This window comes from Barbatula barbatula (assembly GCF_947034865.1).
Source record: "Barbatula barbatula genome assembly, chromosome: 14".
In the NCBI taxonomy this organism is placed as follows: Eukaryota; Metazoa; Chordata; class Actinopteri; order Cypriniformes; family Nemacheilidae; genus Barbatula; species Barbatula barbatula.
Window position 1 is genome coordinate 11,569,507 of NC_136777.1, and position 21,976 is coordinate 11,591,482.

A 21,976-nucleotide genomic window follows, 5' to 3' on the forward strand; every position below is an offset into this window, starting at 1 on the left:
AAATGTTGTGTTGATTAATATCTTTAAGTTGAATTAACTCAAAATGTTAAGTTAACCAGGTTAGTTGAACTCACATTTACAGTGAACTAGTCTTGCAGTTGTGATTTTCATGAATCTTCTATTAATTTCATATCAGTTAGACTTTAATTCAAATTCAACATTTCCTTCTGCTTTTCCATATTACCTCAATTTAAATTTAGCTTTGAGTTTGAATTTACAAGGCATCCTCAATTCAACTGAATGATGCACAACCCTGAAGCCAATTTTCTTCTCTTTTTAGAACATGTTTTTTGAACATCTGCCACATCTACACGTCATTTCTAAACCCGCCGAAATTTCACTCAAATGAAATACTCAGATTACACAACTGAGGAAAAGAGAAGCTGATTGTCATCTGTGGGTTGTCTGGTACAAGAGATACAAAGAAGCAGGAGATGAGAGCGAATGAGAGGTATGTACCAGATATGTCAGGTAAAGCTATTATGCCTTGTCCAATAAAATGTTTATCCTCCCTTTATCCTGACAGTGAAATATATCTGTCATTATTTACTTCGGTGCTTCGATGTTTACATTAGTGCATTTGGCAGACAAATCCAACGCGAACAGCATGCATTCAAGGTATCATTTTTTATCAGTTTACGCATTCACCAAGGGAATCAAACTCATAATCCCCGCATTGCAAGTGCCAAGAAAGTATTATTTACTATCTGGGTTTGGGGCAAATTAAAAGGGCAGAAAGGAAGATGCCAACCTCATAGCGCTATATACTGAGACACCAATCCTGGATGTGACACAGTCTTGCGAGAAACAGCAAAGTAAAGCTAGTGAATTGAGACAGATGCAGTACCCAGACTATATTTGTCTGCTCTTTAAAACAAAACAAAAAATCTAACAAAAAATAAGCCCATCAAGCCTACCTTCATCATTCTCATCCAATTTCCTTTCATCATTTATTCATTAGCCATATTTATTTAGGCAGCAAACCTTCACCGGCCGATCAATGGCTTATTTACCGAGACGGGGGAATCTTATGGGCCACAGCTTTATTAAGGGTATTGCAATTCAAAATTAACTACACTCTAAAATGAAACAAATAACCTAATAGATTAGGAATGAAGTTATTTGGTATTCATTACAGCAGATGACAAAAAGAGCTAGGTGTGGAGAGATTGAATGGTTGTAATGAATAAGCAAACACGCATATTTCTCACCTTTTTCCATTTTGTCCAATGCTTTGGTTTTACACAGAATAGCCAGCCTTGGTCCCGATAGCTAAGGCAAATTCAAGGGCATGGGATTTTTGAACCTCTATTCTCCCTTTTCTCCCCACATTTCATGCAGTTGTATTACAGGGTCTAGTGGGGCCGCATAATCACTTTTCATTTGTGAGGCTTGATGTGCTCTCTGGTTTAAAGTAAAATAATTACTCATCAACCTTGACTTTCTCTTTGGTTCAGACCTTTAGAACATATGTTTTCTCATTATGATTATTTTATATGGTGGTGCACAACCTTGTGAAACATTGTTATACGTATGCAGAAGTTAACAACCACATACTGTATATGTTTAAACTTGATAACCTTGACTGTGATTTCTATATACTGCTGTATATAACACACATACTTTCCTACTTTATAATTAGAACCTTTTTTAACCAACCCCTTTATTATAAACTGCAATTATTATTTATGTATGTTATGTTAGTCATCCAACCACTTTAAATAGCAGCGCTCAAAAAACGGTATTACCTACAGAGTGATAAAAGCCACATCTGTCTTATAACTACCTGCGATATATGATTATATGCTCGATCATATAATGTCCACTAAAGTTTAATTAAGAAAAAAATTCACTTTCATCTTCTATTTGATGGTCGCATTGGTACAAAAGGTATGACAGCGGTTGCCAGGCAACTGACTGGAGCTGTTGTACCTTGAACAGCGGTACGGAGAATGTCTGCAATAATTTAAAAGTTGAGACTTCAGGAACTTTCTGCACATCTGGTTCAAAAGAATTATCTTCCAGGAGTGCCGCACCGCTCCTCACAGTCCTGAAACCAAACGCTAGTGCTGTGTAGTACACTCAAGCCCAGTGGGCTACTGAACATGATGACGCTATACCACTATATGCAATCTGTATTCTTTATTTACATGCTTTGTCATGAGCTCATAAAGTGTGCTTCACCCTAAGAGGCTAAAACCACTTCTTTTCTGAAGACGTTAGAATAAAAAGTTTTCTGCTCAAAGCAAAATTGTGGCTGATGTTGATGTGGCTTGATCAGTCCAGGGCCTTTTGCGTCTGAATATAACTCAAAGCAGTACAGTTGTGATGTGGGAAGGAAAACAACGTGTTTATGGCATATAGGAATAGCAATATATATATATATATATATATATATATATATATATATATATATATATATATATATATATATATATTATACATTATACTGTATAAATTATTATGTTACCATATTTTATTGTGTTAGTTAGTTGTATTTTGTTTCATTATTATTATGTCACCTACAAACGCACAATAAACACATGATTTAAATTTTTTATTTAATGGATTTTTTCAAATGAACTATTCAAAACATTTACAGCATCATGTTTATGAATTTAGATATAAAAATTACATAACATTAAAGTACTATGTTACTGCTGTAGGACCGCCATATAAACCCACTGAGACTGCTGCCGTCGCCGCATCACTGTAAAAGCACTCCTTTTCATTACATTAATTCCCCACAAAATAACCCAGTGACACATAGTATCAGGCTCCCATAAGTCCCTAGAGTATATGACACAAACAATAGTGGATAAATTGGTATGTGAGATCATAATTACATTGTGCTGTTTGTACAAGAATAAAATATCCTGAGAGGCGCAGAGCAAATTACACGAAGCCACATCTTTCTAGAAGCTGATGTTGTAGTAATTATGCCTACAGACATCTGTTGTGAAATGGGCTTTTCTATTAAGCTATAAAGGATGTTTGTTGATCATGTATGTGATTATAAATACAGATAGAGCATGGCACAGTCCTGGACTCAAGAGCCCCGCTATGCAATAGAGAACAGGAATAAGAGAGAAATAAGAAAAGCATTTCAACTAAGGTACTCTCACTGTATGTCCCAGGGGCTTTTTACTTTGTTTTCTACTCTATGATGGTCACACTGAAGAGATAGTTTACCCAAAAAATTAATTCTGTCACAAATTACTCTCTAGTTATTCCAAAGCTGTATACATTTCTTTGTTTGGTTGAACACAGAGAAAGATATTTGGACGAATGTTTGTAACCAAACAGTTCCTGGACCCCATTGGCTACAATACAATTACAATGGTAGTCAAGAGTGCCCCAGAACCGTTTGTCCTACAAATCTTTGTGTTTAACAGAACAAAAAATTATAAAGTATTTTGGTAGTCAATGGACATTAATGGTTTGGTTGTAAGCATTCTTCCAAATATTTTTCTCTGTGTTCATCAGAACAAAGAAATGTAAACAGATTTAGAACAACTCGAAGGTGAGTAAATAATTTAGCTTCTGTGAACTATCCCTTTAAATTAGAAAACTTTTTATCAGGACTTCACAAATTCTTGCTACTTTTCAAATGTCTCTTACCGTAGAATTATTCATTTGATTGAAAATACATGTTGAAACCACTGAAAATTATTTATTTAATCACTCTATCCAACTTATATTTTCAAGATAACATATTTGGTTACCAAGGAGACAACAGCGTTGGTAAAGAGAATGTTTGAAGGAAACAATTGTGAATCACAAAAATATTTGTTTTAAATCTAATCAAGCTGTATGCAAAACATGTACAAAAATAATATAATTGTGTGTGCTATAGATATATAAAATGATAACATTGAGAGCCCTCTGTTATTTGTCAGGCCCGCAAGAGGTCATAGGAAAAACCCCGTACAGTTTTAGTGTATAATGGTTAAGTCTCTAGTCACTGGTGTTCATAAGTTAAGGGCTCTGGATGGTGGCAGTATTATGTGATGTCCCTCAAAGATGTTCAGTCCATACAGATTTATGAGGCTCACTGCAGCCCATTCACTTCGCCCAGCACCACATTGATCTGCCTTTTACATCTCCATAAGCCTCTATGCTGTACACTAATAGGATGTAATAAAGTTACTTTGTCACCACAGTAAAACCTTCAGTCTTTGCTCTCCAGTGTCCCCTCTTGACTGCTCTTTACAGCTTTCTAAGTGGTCTTTTAGTCCAATAAAGTACTCTTGCAAACTTCAGAACATATAAACACTTAAATGATGTTATGGGTGCACAGTATTTGTTCTTCCTTAAGGGTGTTTGTTATACAAGGACATTGGCTGCAAAATGATGCATTGTGTCTAGGATTTAGGCTACACTTTATTATTATAATAAGTTACTACAGTAACAAAGCAACCCTTCCCCAAGTATCTTCAGTAATATATTATGCTCCCTAGATGTGGCTCGGGACTTAAGGGCTTTTATCATCCACCAAACTTAAGTCTTATTTTCCAATACGTTGTTTAAATCCTCAGCCTGAAGTATGAGCAATAATAATTGCCTTGCCAAGCAGCGCTATTAACAAGCAGCTCCACAAAATATTACAAAGCAGGTACATGTACAGTACTGCTCAGTACTACTGAATGTAAATACATGAGTAACAACAAGAATTGTTTAAATGAGGGAGAATTTCTGCTGCAGTCCTAAAGTCTAAACCAATCCGACATAATAACTTACTACACGGTCCAGCTGATTGGTTCCTTCCTTATCAGCAGCCAATGAACTTGCTTCTCTACGTTTAAATCTTGGCTAGTGATTGTTGTAGCAGTGCAGAGCCTTTCAGAAACCCTCTTCCTTCCCCAGCTCCACATGTATAGATCTGCTACAAGGTAATCACGTAAGCTATTTGGGTTTATTCATATACTGCATGTTATATGTGCAGCAGCATTCCTTATATGCACACAGCAGCATGTCTTGGATGTATTGGCAGTAGCAAGTCTCCGTACTTGCTCCACCGCAGCAGCAGTGTAGCAGATCTATTCCGCCAAGACAAAATACATTTACTGTATATGTCATGTACACTACCATGCTAAACCCTCAGAGAGTTTTAATGACAGAACTGTATGTAAACTTAATGCAAACAAAGGAGATTCAATTTCTAATGGATTTCTTTAATTTCTTTTTTGTGGTACAAAACATTCTACCCTGCAACATAACTATTTCAGATATCACTCTCCAAAAGCAGCAACGGGTAATTTGTCAACAAATACCATCAACTAGTCATACTGTAAAATGAACCACTTTTATATTGTTGTTACCCTTTGTGTAAAGTGCATTGCTTAGTGACACCCCCAAATAATTATAATCTTAAACTTAGAATTTGAAGGAAGCCCACAACGTATTCAGTTATACAATGCTGGGACATCAATTATTTAGCTTGAGGGGTTTTATGTTTGATCACCTACAATTTATGATGAATTTCTATATTTCATAAAATACCACGAAAATCTGTAGCCCCTCCATTTTAGGGGCCCCCAGTTTGAGAACAACCGGGTTATTTCAACAAGAGTAATTTTATGCATGCAAATGCATGTTCCCACTCTTTCCACTATAGTCTGGCATCTTTGGGAACTCCAACCTTTATGTGAGATGTTGGTAGTTGCATTTGGCATTTACATTTTTATCATTGACACGATGTTTACAATGAAATTCCTTCCGTACTGAAACCTAATGGTTTTATAATTATATCAGGATTGGCACTGTTACATTAGCACAGTGTTGGAAGAGAGATATAAGAGCTCAATTCCTGAACACTGTTTTAAAGTCCTCGGAGGACTGAATGATTGAATCTGAATTATTAAAAGTTTTTGTTTATTACACTGTATAAAAGGGATGTGCAGCTGACAATCAGAAAATGTGTATAATGCTGAAATTGATAGTGTCAGGTTGTTTTATATGCTTGATTTGAATGTAGATGCTACTGTACCATATGAAAAAGTTATGCGACAAAGAATTGGTATCACTTAATATTAGCTAATCCATTAGGAATCATAAACTAACAATGACCCTTAACCTTTCGTTCTTCACATAATCACAAGAAACATTATGCAAAATAATATGTGGGTAACAGAAGCATGTTTCAATTACCTTCTAAAAGAGATTAATAATCAGATTTAATCTTTATCTGTGTGTTGTTTGAAGACTTTCTCCTTCTTTTTTTTTACTGATGCTTTTTTAAAAACACAGCATATACTGTTGCCACTGTGATACATTTCAGCTTTTATTCTCCTTTAAGAGAGTGGGTGAGAAAGAAAAAGTTAGATGTTTTAGTTCCATTTGAAGATCTATATTTAAAGCTTATTTCTGTGGCACAGCAAAGGAAATCACATTTCTGCTTGTTTCATGTTGTGCTCTCCTGATTTATTCACATTATTTTTAGAATTCACTTCGCTTATAAAAGACCTTATGAACCTTGTTAACCACTGAGAGAGAATGCAAGGAGCAGTGGCTACTATTTAATTACACCCGGGTCTGTCGACACAGTTGTAACCGCATGCTTAACAGCCTAGGAAATCCATTGCGATGGGGTTCGAACGTGACGTGACTGATGTGGAAACGACTGTGATGAAATGAGCCATATTTCAATGTGAAGTGAGAAACTGTGTTTGTTTTCGAGCTGTGTCTGCAGGCTATCACGCCACCCTTTATGGGGTCTTCAAATCTCAGTTGATCCTTTTAGCTTCCATTATATTAGTCTGCTTGGCCTGCAGGGTTGTGGAAATATAACATAGCCCAAACTGCTATGGGAACATGTGCAAGGTCACTAGTTTTAGCTGCTGTTGTTTCGACTTTCATACCAAAAGAGATTTGGCATGAAGTCACACGTTTACCCTCCAGTCTTATCCAGTTTTTTCTTGTGGATGGGGGAACCTTAATTGATTTTTGTTTGCCTCTAAGAAATGTTTGAAAAAAAACATTATTTTATTTGATGTTGTGTGTGGTTGAGCCCTGCAGGTATTTGTTGAAAAATGGTGGTTATGAGGTCTATAGAAAAAAACAAGACTCCATAAAGCAGTGTAAAATATAAAATATTAAAAGTATGTTTGTACAATATGAAGACTTAAATATCAATGAATAAAGGTTCTTTGTTAGTCAAGCTTGGTCAAGCACTAGAATAATAAAATCGAATTTAAAGCAGAAAACCTCATGACTTTCTTTCTTGTGCAGTCTTGTCTTTGCCATTGCAATGGGTCAATTTTTTATCAGGTTTCAATCTCACAGCATTAGAAGCCGGAGTCGTTGAGTATTAGAGGAAAGTGTGCGTTAGATGAATTCAGTTGGTGTTGGTCCGAACAGAGCGGTTCTGTGAATCGGGCTCATGAATAAGGTTGATGTCCTGTCGTGTTGGTGAATAGAGAGGTTTTGTGGTGTGGTTCCGTGATGGATGCCAAGGCTGGAGGCGTGACATCCTTGCCATTACTCACGAGCAATGAATTCCTGGGTTTGAGTTCAGACAGTAAGATCCTGGACTACATCAAAAGCTCTTCAGTGTGCAATAAAGCAGATGCCTCTCTAAAACAAAATGAAAAAGAATGACACAATTGCACCCATATAAAGATACTATGCTTCTTTACTTGCTTTTGCCAGCTCCAATTTAGCTGCTGGTTGATCATGCCTCTGCATTTCAGGTGAATTAGGTATCAATAATGGCACACAAACACTTTCAATTACCATTCACTGAGAAGCAATAGGTGATTTCAATATACAGAAAGCAGTAATGCGTTCATTTTATATAGAGGAGCAATAGATGGGGCTATTGCGTTATACTCACTGATATCCGCTTTGCCAGGTTAAATGCTGGAATATATGCACTTTCCATCAGATTTTGCTGAGGGGAATGCCTCAAGTCTTCCATTTACTGTCATGAACTTTCAAGATACACCAAATTGTCCTGCGTGTTGCATGCGGCCTTGGTAATCAGTTCAGTTTTTCCTCACTTTGACGTGTCATTATTAAAGTGACGCAAGCACACAGAATCAGAGCTAAGAGCACTGATTGTTTTCACATGTTTTGCAGGTTTGCAAAGGGCAGGGCTTTAATCATTAGAGTCGTGAGGTGGAAAGCAATGAAACGTGACATACAGTATTTCATTTTTAAAGGGCTCTGTCCAGTTAGGCTCAGTTAAAGTTCTTTCAACGCCACGCCGTTTTCTTCATCTACCTCTTTTAAGTGTAAAAACGTTCAATATTGCACCTTGCTGCAATGAAGTGAAACAGCTGTAGCACATTACACATCAGGGCCACCAAAACAAAACTGACAACTAACATGATAATGAACACAAGTTTGAAAATGATTTCAAGGTTGTTTGGGAAAAATACACGTGAAATGTGTCTACTATGTGACAGATATCACGGAAATAAGTGTCCTGAGAAATCACACCAGTCGCTGTGACAGCTCTATGCTCCGTAAACAACAAAAGGAGAGTCAGGGGAGGGATTTGTTCCAATCTGAAACTTTGCCAATCTAAAATAATGCTCTCTGTCTGTCAATCATTTTTTGAACTGAGTTTGCTGACATGCCCTAGGATGGTTTTGTAAGGTGTGGTTGAAGTTGATGTAATGGTTTAAAGACAGCTTCGGAAAGCAGCTTTGAAAATACACAATTCTTCTTTCACTGCTGAAAGATTTTAAATGACAGAGATCTATATGAAATTCAGAATGTGTGCACGGTGCACCATATTATGGCAAATAAAGTTTTCAACACTTGATTTAGAAAAATCACTGCAACATAGAAAATCTTCGAAATGTCACTATCAACCCCCCTTGGAGAACAAGCGTGGCTAAGTGTGTCTGTGTGAGCGTAAGCGGCTGTGTATACTTGTTCTCAACAAGCTAAATGATAGGTTCAGGGTAAAACCAGCAAATAAACAAACATCTCGGCACAAGGTACCTTGGCAACAGCTCACTGAATCGGTAAGAGATGTTGACACAAAGAGAGGTGTTGAGGAGAGATAAAAACACCTGCATGGGGGATTTTCAAAACCTCCAAATTGTAAACATTTAAAGGTTGAAAAGCTAATCATTGATAGAGCGAAATAAACTCAGAATACTTAAATGTGTCGTAAAAAAGTCTTTTTTCATTCTGTTTTTATACTGTGTACATAAATACATACGTTTATGTAGCTAATGAGGTAAACATTTGGATTAGCAGTGAAAAGATTCTGGGTTTGATTCCCAAACTGATCAAATATAGGCCTTCCAATGTATTGTACATTGCTTTGGATAAGCCAACCTTTAAACAAATAAATAAAAACTGACAAAATGACATTGAACATTTTTTTAAAGGTCCAGTGTTTAAAATTTAGTGACATTTAGTGGTGAGTTTATGAATTTCACCCACCGGCTCACTCCACCCCTCCCTTTTGAAGCACTACAGTGGCTGACACAGAACTAAGATGTCGTCATCTGGGAGATAATGTAGAGCAGTTTGTCTGTTTAGGGTTAACATGTCCAATCCCATTTAAGGGGACCCGCTGTGTATGTAGATAGAAATAAGTAATTCTAGGGTCATAAAAACATAACACTTCATTATATATGGTCTTTATACACCTCAAGACATAGTTATGTATATTATAATTTCTGTCAAAATTACACATTGGACCTTAAAGTAAAAAAAATACCAAAACATTTCCAACAGCACATGCTATTTATAACAGAAAACACATTACAGCTGTAAAACAAACAATAAAGATGAAAACCATGCAGAGTCACAGTTGCCAGTAAAACACAGAATAACAATTATGTCATCAATGTGAGACACGTTGACAGACCTATATTGTCTAAGAACAAGATGAATACACCTTCCAAGGTAAGAGGACAGGACAGGTAGATGCACAATGCCCCCTAGACTCCAAAAATCAATATAGTCCTTGCGCTCTGAACTAGAAATAGATTGACAGATAGATACGAGCAGAGACAGACACAGCTCACCTTTAACTGGCACACTACTCTCATAATCCTAGAATTCAAATGAATACATGGCTACGTCACTTGTCCAGAGGTTAGCCATGCAAAACATTGTAGCTTCTGCACATTATCCATTACTCAGTTCTTTGTTTTTTTAAGCATTTCTGCATCACTGTCTCACCCCAATTTACAACACCACATTCTGAAGATTTGAGGAAACGCACATATGCTTTTGCTGTCTATGGAAGCCTGCCCAGATTTTTTAATTATCTTTTCATTTGCTCTGGTTTAGTTATTTATAGAAGAAAATCACTGTGCCTTCACATGGTTTTACATAAACGTAATAATAATTTTAGGCGAAAGAAGGGTTCATTTGCATGCATTTGCATGGCATTAGCACATCAAACTTCTCCACTTGAAAGGAAATCGTATTTGTCTCTTCCTCAAACACTACACTAGCCGCTTTGCATTTATGTTACTCTGCACTTAAACAGAGAGGTTTCTTATGTTATTTGGATGCAATACCCTTCCCATCCTCTCTCATTTTGTTTCTCAGTGAAAGCAGACAGCAGTAAGGCTGCATGCGATTAGAAAGTAAATGCTGCTTGTTTGGCGGATATGCTGATTCTCAGGTTTCGGTAAACGTCTTTGAAAGAACGTTATTACCGCTACTGTGTATGAATGTGTGTAGGTTAGTATCTCTTTTAGATTAAGCCTTACACTTGGGAGGGAACTCGCAAAGAATGAATTGCGCTCCCTGATGGTGCTGTTTATTGGCACACACCGTCTGTGTTGTTTTAGAGTCGGATTCACTAAAGTAGTTATGCAAGTCAGGTAACAGTGCGAACGCTTCCACAAAATTAGTGCTGAACTCCGTTTGCACGTCACAATTCCCCATCTTGCAGGTCGGAGCGTTCGGATGTAAAGTATGCAGTGGACCCACATAATCTGCTATACTGTAGCACGTCACTACAATATTACAATGCAGATAACTTAACAATTTTTTTAAGATGCACAACTGTGCTCAGCTACACTGCGCCACAGTACACTATGGACCAGACTAACAGGCAGGGCAAACGGCTCTTTTGTCACCTTGTGAAGTAGCGCAAGGATAGCTGTGACAGGTAAACAGCAATATATCAGTATCTCTAATAAACCTAATTTACATACAAGGGAGGTGTGTTCGCTCTTAAAATGAATGCAATAACTTTATTTACGTTTGCTTCATACACAGACGCACAATATAAAAGGCACTGGAAACACACAAGAATTGTGTATTTTTCGTGCTCTTTTACAGCCACAATCCGAATTGCTTTGGATGCATGCATGTTGCTATTTATCAAGCACAGCAAGCTAATACAATTGCACAATTATCTTGTTAAACTATATTCATTAAAAATAACAATAGACTCAACACAAATCAATTGAAACTTCAAGAGGTAAGGAAATTGCATTCTGACTGATCTCTGCCTTAGGTGAAAGTATCGCTACATTAAGAGACTGATCCTAATCATGACTTAATCAGGGGGAAATTATTCACTAAAGTGGGTTTTAGAGAAGAACTGTCCACGATCAAAGCACCGCAATACACCTCTTTGGTGTTCTCAGTGAGATGGAAAAGAGTTCAGTGGATGGTTATAAATCTACAGAGACAAGCTACTCTAATAATAATCATGTATAATTCTAATGCAAAATCACACAGATATCAACAGAAATAAAAGCTTTTTCAGCTTTATGTTACCAGGATGGTGAGTATCCTTAAAAATGTGTATTTAGTGTTTTTATCCTTTATGTGTGTAAATGCATGAAAAGCGTATTTTAGTTTAAAAGTATCAACCAAAGGTAAGCAGGGATGTCAGTTTTCTGGTCAAGTCAAGGCTTTGTTTAAGTTTATTTACTTGTAATAAAACTGCACTTGTATGACAAAACCCATATATATCAAAATATATGATTCAACTGATTATTAAAATGAGCTAAATGATCCCTGACTAAGAGATGTTAAGTCAAAGCAGGGTCCAGAGTCTAATTTTAAACCCTATGCCATTTAGCATGCTATTATCTCATCTGAAAGCTGTATATGCATGACAGAGGCCTTGGGGTAAACTTGGATTACTGGCACGCTTCTGAAATGAGTTGTCATTTTGAGAGACAAAGTACACAAAGGTTCAGTACATAATACTTATTCTCTCTCTTTATTTCTTCATTCCCTCATTTGCTGTGTAGAACACAAACACATAAGAGAAATGAGTGATTTCTTTGTCAGCACAAAGCAGATTCTGCACAGGGCTAAAAAACTCAAATGTCTCATGATAAGTGTTTGCTGTTAACCGGTTGTCCTTAAGGAAAATGAAGACCTTGAAATCAAGGCTGTATGGGACAAAGCTGTGCTATTGTTGCTTGTGTTGTTTCACAAAAACATAGCAGAACTGTATGCAATGGTGTGTGAGGGGAAATTGAAATATTCTAGTAAAAATTAAAACCCCTGCCTACAACACATAAAGGATGGCAGGGAAGATTACATATAAATCACAAATATTTGATTTAAGCTGTAAGTCTCTCTGCTAGCATGCATAAATCTTAATGCATATCTTGTTGATACTGAAAATTAATGATATTCTTGGTTTGTTTATTTGCTAGAATAAGGCTTCAGTGTGACATGTGACAAGTATTTGAAATGAACAGTAAAACGTAATTTACATTAATATACAATTTACATCATTTACATTCAAATGCATTTGCACCCATCCTTCTGTACGTAAGATTGAAATGACAAGTGCGTTCAATTTCCAATAATTTCATCCTTGTAAGATGCTCAACTGCAGGAGCGACAAAATAGGCACTCTGCACAGAAGTGCTCATTCAGACTGCCTCTTCTTTTACCCTCTTCTTTTCTTCCTTTCTTTCCTTCACCTATCCTTGCAAAACATCTTTCATCCACTCCTGTCTTTCAATGCAATTTCAACATTCCTGCATCTCTTCTTTTTCTTCTCCATCGCTTGCATACTGTATGCCAGCATCCTAATCTCCAAATCTCTTCAGAATTGTTCTATATTTATTTACCCAATCTTAATTTTGGTGCCTCCTAAAATAACTAATTTTAGCCCAATTCTTAAGTAACATCCCCTTTGAGGTAAAGCCGATCCCAGAATGTATTTCAAACAGTTAAGTGGAAAAAAATAAGATGGTGGACAAGGCATAAGAAATAATATTTTTTTATATAATTCGGATAAATTCAATACTGCAATGTGCAAATAAAACTGTGTGAGGTTATATTTAAGTTATAAGGGAGCACATGCCCATGTAGACAGCTCAATAATTTTGTCAAAAAAGCTTATGACTCTGACTATCTCTGTCCCTCTTTTGAGTGCTCATCAACATGTCTTCCAGGTCTTTTTGGGCTACAAATTGTTTTACTTTATAATTTTATGTTTTTCCTAAGCAAAACCTCATAAAATCATGGGATGAAGACAGACCATTTTAATTTCAGTATCCTCTACAGGAGCAGCCGACTTGAAATACTTTTGCGAAGTCCTGCAGTTTGACAATCTGTATACTCCTCCTAAAACTATTTTAAACAGCTACTGTAATTGTTTTATAAGTGATATTCATGCTGCTATTACAAGCCTAGTGTAACTGAAATACTTTAGTGAAAAATTGTAACTTTTAAATAGCAATTTCTTACACCGCATGACTATACAGGTGCAGTTGTTTTAACATCATTAAAAGTTAAAAAAATAAAAGAGATTAATACTTTTTACAAAATAATAATGACCCAGAGATTGGTCATATCCGGTTGCTATGCCTAACGTCACCCACCACCATACATGGAAGGTCATATACCGTTTCTGGTTACAAACGCTCGGAAAACTGCGATTGTAATTTTGATCTCCATACCGAAATCCCAAACAGCCAGACAGTGATTCATCTTTTAAATTCATTAAAATATCAAAGTCGGACATTCTGTGAGTCTGTAGACTGTAGTGTATACTGTGAGTTTATAGGTGTTTCACTAAATTATGTGATGTGCTCATAAACAGCTGTTTAAGATGTAGCTATTCCTTAAAATAAGTGGAGGCTTGGACCCGGAAATGGTATTCCTTAAGTCACCACTTAAAGGGATAATTCACCCAAAAATGAACATTCTGTCATAATTTACTCACCCTCAGATTGTTCCAAATCTGTATGAATTTCTTTGTATACAGGTTTGGAACAATCGTGGTCGTGAGGGTGTGTAAATTATACAGATTTTTAATTTGTGGGTGAACTATCCCTTTAACAAGTGGATTGACTAACTAAAAGCTGTTTAGTTGATGCAATACTTTACCAACTACGTGACTAGATTACCAACAACATGACTAGCCGAGTACTATTTACTTTGCTTTGGTAACATTAGTATACTTTTGTTTCTCAATTACACTGATATCTAATCAAAAACATGATTTTTTCTGAGATCTAAGGTGACTGCCACATTGGTCAACACACACCAAAAATTTTACTATAAAAATAAACTGATATATGCCAAAATGCACATTACATAATTTAATCCAAGACATAAATAATAATAAAACTCCATGGACAGACAAGTTATGTATCAGCTACTCACATATAAATGTTAAATCCTATAAATAGAGAGAGGGACACTGCAGCCAGAGAAATAGTCACACATCATTGCTTGACCAGACATGCCAAATGTCCTACATCCTGTTCATGTAGCGATGGAAAATAACATGGTCATAAAATTGGGCAAGAACCTAATTCAGATTTATTTAGTTTTTTCACAGTTCACAGCAGTGACAGCTCAAGCTTTCAAACACTCTCCATTCCTCCCCGTCTTGCTAATCTGTCCCGCCAGGTCATCATATTGACTCTCCGGATAGCTTCTCATGGATGAGGTATTCTGAAGTGGACTGCAAGAAACTCCTTTCTATGCACACAGTTATACTTTGGCCCATATCATATCATCACTATCTTATTCCATAACATGGCTGGATGAGCATCACGTGGAAACCCACTGTCGTGCTTGGTTCGGCACGGGAAGGTCATGTTGGGGCTGATAAGAGAAGGGCTTTTCTCTGCCTCAGATTTGGCACAGCAATCTTGGCTTATCCACAGTGGCAAAAACTTCAAAGGCAAAGCCTTGTGTGTATCAAAGAGTTTAGAATATTAAGTGAAAGGAATAAAAATCAGAGTAAAGCACAGCAAAACATCTGCTGAGGCAACGAGGCTGTGAAGTCGACAAAGCCTCTTTTCTAAGCGGTCGGTTCAATGGGTAACGCAGTCCACCTTCAATTCCCAGGGCAACAGTGGTCGCTGTAGTACATTAGTAACACAGAGGAAGGGCTAATCTTTATAATGTTTGTATCAGAGGCATGCTAAGCTACTAGAATCTGTGTCCTTTGGGGATATACTGTACGTCCTAAGCACAGAGTAACAGGATCTATGCTGCTGCCTTCAATTTAACATATGCAACCATCTTCACAGATTAGTATCGTAACACGTGTTTTAGATGCAGTTAGCTTGTTGGTTAACCGGACTAAAGGTAGGACTTGAAGTGCTTTAAAGAGATATTACACCCAAAAATTTAATTTCCTATCATTCTGACCATCTTATAAATTGAATTTCTTTCTTCCGCAGCACATTAAAGAAGATATTTTAATGAAAGGCCGTAACCGAACAGCACTGGAACCCATTCACTTCTATTGTTTGTACACAAAACCAAAGTATGTCAAAGAGTGCCAGTTAACAACGTTCTTCCAAAATATCTTCTTTGGTGTTCTACGGAAGAAAGAAATTCAGAAGAGGATGAGTAACTGACAGAATTTTCATTTTTGGGTGAACTGTTCCTTTAAAGGACGAGTACGATTACAAATTAGAAAAGAGACACAAATATCTTCCATTTCTGTGAATTTTCTTCTCATTGATTCCAGACATTCTGCAAAACACGTTTTGTTTTGTATAATGTCTTGTGATGTTTTACAACACAATCAGTATCACAAATCAGCATTTACAATGAAAGAATTGTTTCTGTCTCTCTTTTTCTACTTATTCATGAGACATTGTTTGTCTGCATATTTGACGATAAATCTGCTTTGCATGCATATAATCTCTCCCTAGACGAAACCCATCACAAATGCTCTTATAAATTTGCATCATAGTTTAAGGGCATAAACTATAGCTGGGAAATGCAAATTGAATTGAATTCCAGTCAATTGAAATTAATCACACCTTATTCCGTCCCAACACTATGACCATTCACCCTCAGCCGGTGTGTATGTGCCCATCAGCTGCAGTGATATTGGCAGGGGGCTTTCCTCAGGTTTCAGCTCTCATTTCAGCCCCAGGTGGCGATATGCTGACAGGTGGGATTGGCGAGTGTAGCTTTTGCAGCGCAGGTTGACCGTCTTAGCGCTAACAAGAGTCAAGAGTTCCACGTTAGCAGTGGAACAGAAATCTCTCTTCAAGCAATGTCAGTTTTCTTAGCGCTACAATAATTATAAACTCAGCCTGTTTATAGTTACAGTATGATCTTGGATCTTTCACACAAGGTGGGCACACAGCATGCAACACTACAAGGCCTACAAGCTTTCGCCACGTGAAAAAATATATGCATTGCTATATTTTAAAGATGTATCCAGCAGTTACAAAATGTATACCTCGTACAGACATGAGTGAGCTCTGTTTGATTTTCTCAGACATTTTAGAGATAATTTAGGTAAGATGGCTTTTGCGGGATTTCCGAGAAGTATCAGAATGAGAAGACCCAGAGGAAAAGAAACAGATGCAATAGATGGAGATAAAATGGCCTTCCACTTTCAATCACGCCCTGGAAGGTGGAAGTGGATAGTGTAATTTACAAGACAATCAACATAAATGAAAAAAAGGAAATTTATATCATGTTGAAACTGGATGGACTTTTTAATACATGAGTTAGACCAAATACATACAGTATATTATAATGTGTGCTTTTATGTGCTCTGTGCTATTGTCATATTGTATGTTTACACACTCCCAAATATAGCCCTAAATAAGTCAATGAGGTGCTAAGATACGTGCGAGAAATCAAATCATGCTCATTTTGATTTAAGCCCTTGATGTAAATCCTACCATCATTTGGTTTCTATTGTATTTCTGCACAAGAGTCTATGTACAATTCATAATGCAGCTCAAGTTGGAATCTATATAGCTTTATAAATCTTGGTCAACAGACAGAAGATTCTTTGATCTGGTACAGCTACTAGAACAAGATTCTATTTATGCCATGCCTCTTGCACAAACCCATAACGTTCCTTTAATCATTTGTAATTTTCTATCTGCTCAACTCTGGATAACCCCAAACAACAAATGCTATTCTACATTTAGAAGGTGCAACTAAATAACCATTAAAAGTCTGATGGCAGATGAATTGTGAAAATTGTCCATGCTTTAAACGTTTCATACTAGCGTTGAAACTGTATAATGCACAAATTTTAATTGACAAATCTTACCAAACTATTTTCCTTTTTCACTTTTCACTATATTTGTAACAGTTAGTGCATGTCATTGTAACTACTGCACCAAAGACATATGACCTTCTTATTATACAAGAGCTCTGTATAATATTTTCATCCAAATGACAAATTTGTCTGGCAAGGCCACTTTTAACATGAATGTGGCAAGTATTAATAATGGTTTCTGGTTGTATCAGTTGCATCTAGACTCACGTGGTAAAAACATACTGTCAGTGTATGTTACAGTACCTGTTGTGTTTATTGTAAAATCAATATTAGCGAGTTTGAAGTTGAACACAATGGTTATGTCTAACCGTATTACAATTCAAATTATGAATCATTAGAATAAGTTATTCAAGGTGCAGTACAATACTTCCACCGCTCACCAGAAGTTGTGCCCACGTACATTTTTCAGTAGCACCCTCTGGAAACTTGTGGATACAATCTACCCATTCTGCCAGAGACACAGAAGCAAGGCTCCAATGAGCTGATCCTTTAAAACTGTCACCACTGATTTGAGTAGTAGACAGATGTATGGATGTCCTTGGCTTTAAGCTAGGAATGAAGTATTCTGAGAATTAATCAGTGGAAAAGCATTTGAACCAGCTAAGCTTCCGTCAAACAAATTGGTCACCTAAAACAACATCTCCAAGTACCACTGATTAAAATAAGCACACTTGGCTGCAGCTTTTTCTTAGCTCTTCACGTTCTTTGTGATTTGTGACCGTGTTCCATTAGGCAAATGAAGAAAAACCTGCTCATGCAAAAACTACGGCTGTGAACCCACACATCCAGAAAATGTTCTTGGAAATGACGCTCGAGCTTCGCACAAAAGGTGACTGCGTCGGTGTCAGAGCTTCTCTGCCTCCATTTTGTGAATGCTGTTTTCAACCTTGAAAAAGCTCACAAAGCTGAAACAAGCCTCTAATGAACTTCTGCAAAGTGCCACTTTTAATTAGCAGAGAAGGGACCTCAGACAGCTCCGCAGCTATGACAGAGCTGTCATCGTTAGCATGACTAAGAGCTTCATGCATTGCTAAGAATCACAGAGAGTGGAGGGGGAGAACGAGACCCGAGAGAAGAGAGAGACAAGGTTGAAAACAAAGCTAGATACAGAGATTGACTGGCAGATTGTTACAGGAGGATCATTCTCTCAGAAAATGGGACATAGAATTGTCATCAATCTGAAACAGTAGACCCTTCCATCCATAGTGATTCCATTTCTTTCTTGAGCGAACAACAATCATACCCTTTTCCTCCACCGCAGACACAGGAAGTGAAGTCATACCTGCAGTGTTTGTGTGGGCCGCTCAGGGTCTCGATGACAAAGCACTCGCCGTCATTCAGGCAATAGGCCAGATCCTTCTCGTGACACGGCTTGAAATGCTCCGATTTCAAAGGAGGAAGAGTCGGCGATGCTGAAGGGCAAAGAAGAAAAGAAGAAAAAATTATGCCAGGTAAAAGATAAGAGGGAACACAGGTCAGCCAGATAAGCAGAAAGGTGAGATGAGTGAGGCAGACAGCCAAAAAAAGTGAATAAATGGCACAACACACAGAGAACAGTGACACATATTTAATGCTATTAATTAAACTTCAACATTAAACACAAAAGAAGATATTTGGAAGAATATAGGACAGCAAAGCACTTTTGACTACCATTGTAAGTTTAAAACTATGGTAGTCAATGGGGTCCAACCAAGAACCATTTGGTTACGAGCATTCGTCCAAATATGTTTCTCTGTGTTCAACCAAACAAAGGCATTTATACAGATTTGGAACAACTAGAGAGTAATTTGTTACAGAATTTCCATTTTTGGTTGAACTACCACTTTACGCATTCTGACAACAAAAAAGGCTCCGGAGCCCAGTGTACTTTTTCAAGTATTTCATTACTATAAATTCAGAAAATCAATACCTTCCAACATTTCTCTTTTTGCTTTATTAATAATAGAAGACATCTCCTCGAAACCCCTCCTCCAAAACACTAAATCCTTTTGAAGGAACATCAAAACAAGCAACCAAATGCCTCATTTTAAGCAGCATGTTTGGTTTGCTGCTGATCCATTAGTGAGAGATGTTGAGAGAATTAAGCGATCACTCTCTCTCTGGCTTGGGAGAATGAATTCAGGAGGCATTCCAGTGTTTGTCAAAGTCTCCAATGTGATTAATGGTGCCAAGTCCCCTTGGTCAAGATTTTCAACAGCCAGAATAATAATGTGACATTGCACTTATTACGGTCCTCAAGACATGTGAAATCTCACCTGTTTAGAGAACTGATAATACTGTATGACCTGAAAGTCTTTGACTGATGTGAGGATTTTGAACAAACCTGACATCAATAACCTACGCATGGTTGCCATGGATACACCATAAAAAAGATGAGGACTACACAGACAGGCTGGGTGAAAGAAGGTCCTGATAGAACAAACACGATTGAAAAGAAAAAATAGTTAAGTCAATTATACCTAATCGTTTTCTTCCTGGAATACTTCTGCGCAGACATTCAAATTACCTCATGCACAGATTCAGTCTACAGCTATTTATTAGGACAGGACCTTTGAGGTTATGCTAAAATATATATATACAGACGTCACTGCAACAAATATAACTCTTGTCTTTTCTAACTACCTCAACAACACTGAGGCAATTTCATTTAGACGTTACGTCTCATTTATGAAAGCTGTGCTTCTTTCCAATCATTATGTCTGTGCGGTAGACTATATGAGAACAGTTGTATTTGAATGTAAACATTTTTTACATTCATATTTTAGCCAGATTTTTTCTATTTGTCCTGCAGTGACTTACATCATTGCGAGACTGTCAGCTTATATTTGCTCTCATTAATTTTACAATATTCACCAGGCCTTCTAAGGCTAATTTGGCATGTGTTCAGGCAACCTGGTGACAGAACGCCCCCAAGGAGGACCTTGGACCTTAATAAATAAAGCTAAATGTTTTTAATAAAACTGGTCCATTCATTCTCTAATAATCACATCTGGGTTCATTGCCAGACCCTATGACAAATCGGCATCTAAATCAAAGCGCCCACATGGCTGTGCTCCGTGGTCCGAGAGGAAAAGCGATGAGATCTTCATTAGTCAACACGCCAGCCACAATGCTATTGATAACAGCTTAGTGGCAAGTCAGTTTCATTACATCGCTCTTCCTTGGCATTCACAGGGGCTAGTTTCTTATAGCATGTCAGTTTCCACTGTCAGGGGTGAGATAGGTCCAAGTGTCTGAGAAATTGGAGATCTACCCAAACCTTGACATCTCCTCGATCTTAGTTTGTGTCCGTGGACTGAGGCAGGTGTGGGGTGTTAAGGGGTGGGATTCCCCAGGGCCAAGCACTGATGCCATCTCTAAGATGTGACATTCCCCCTTGAGTGCCTGCCGGCTTGACATACAGTGAAGGTCACAGAGAATCGATTAGCTCGGAAACAGCAATACAGAGAATGCTCTGAGGGGAAAGAGATACTCTCAGAGTTAGTTGATGATTTATGCATCTGACTGAAATGTTACTTTTAGTTAAACCAGTTTATATCAGAGCGGAACTGTCACTGGACAATCAGTTTGCTGGGGTTCAGGCTGCAATATACATAGTTTTTCTGCTAAAGAAAAGACAGGATGATGTCTACCGGCACTTTCCACCAGGATCATGCACTTTGGTTGTGAGAATTATTATATATTAAACACTATCGGTTAAAGGATTTCGAACAGTCGATTTAAATGTTTCTCTTTGTCTTGAAAAGGATTTGATCTGAAGATGTATGCTTAAATGTCTGAGTATAGTTTCAAAAATGTAACTGCGCAAATATAAAATGTTTTCTTTATCAACTAATATACTGTAGTTATATATACACACATATATATATATATATATATATATATATAATGTCATTTAAATGGATGCCAAAAAGAGCTCAGAATGGATGGGAACTCCTTTAATATTGTTTGAAACCTCAAGAAGTGGTATGATACAATGCCGAGACAATATTTCTGTAAATTTTGGGCAACATATGACTACATTGAAGATCCTATTATATAACGTTTTATTTTATTGTTACAAATTTATGATGAGTTTGCTATTTTTATAAAATTTGGAAAAAGCATGAACAAGTGAGTTCGCTGGTGCTGGTTTATTTTTTGGTGTCAAAAAGAGATTAACCCAACCTAATGGGTTGTCAATGTTTAGGGGTTCATTTAACCCACTGGGTTGAAAATAACATGTTTACAGTGTAGTAAAACTATTTTTATATTATTTACCAAAACGTAATATTTTGCTTTGCTAAATATCAATTTGGGCCCTTTCTAAAATATGTGAGGAATACAAGTACATTCGCTATTATGTGTTCTGTTTATAATTTTCCGTGTTAGGGTTTAAAATAAGGCATTTCTGAAGCAATAGAAAATCATGATTGCTTGTGCCACTCTCCAGAACTTGGTAACTATTAGCTAAGCTATCAGATCTCTCTTCTGCCAGACAGTGACATTAGAGAAACAAGTCAACAAAACAGCTGC

General features: G+C 37.1%; 1 protein-coding gene across 1 annotated transcript in view; it reads right to left on the reverse strand.

Moving 5' to 3' along the window:
- Positions 1–21,976, reverse strand: part of nrg3a (neuregulin 3a) — a gene marked incomplete at both ends in the record, with an annotated part of 235,740 nt that overhangs the window by 67,513 nt on the left and 146,251 nt on the right. The window contains one exon of the mRNA XM_079473738.1: positions 18,744–18,873. Coding sequence (XP_079329864.1) covers positions 18,744–18,873 — 130 coding nt within the window. The remainder of the gene's footprint in view (positions 1–18,743; positions 18,874–21,976) is intronic.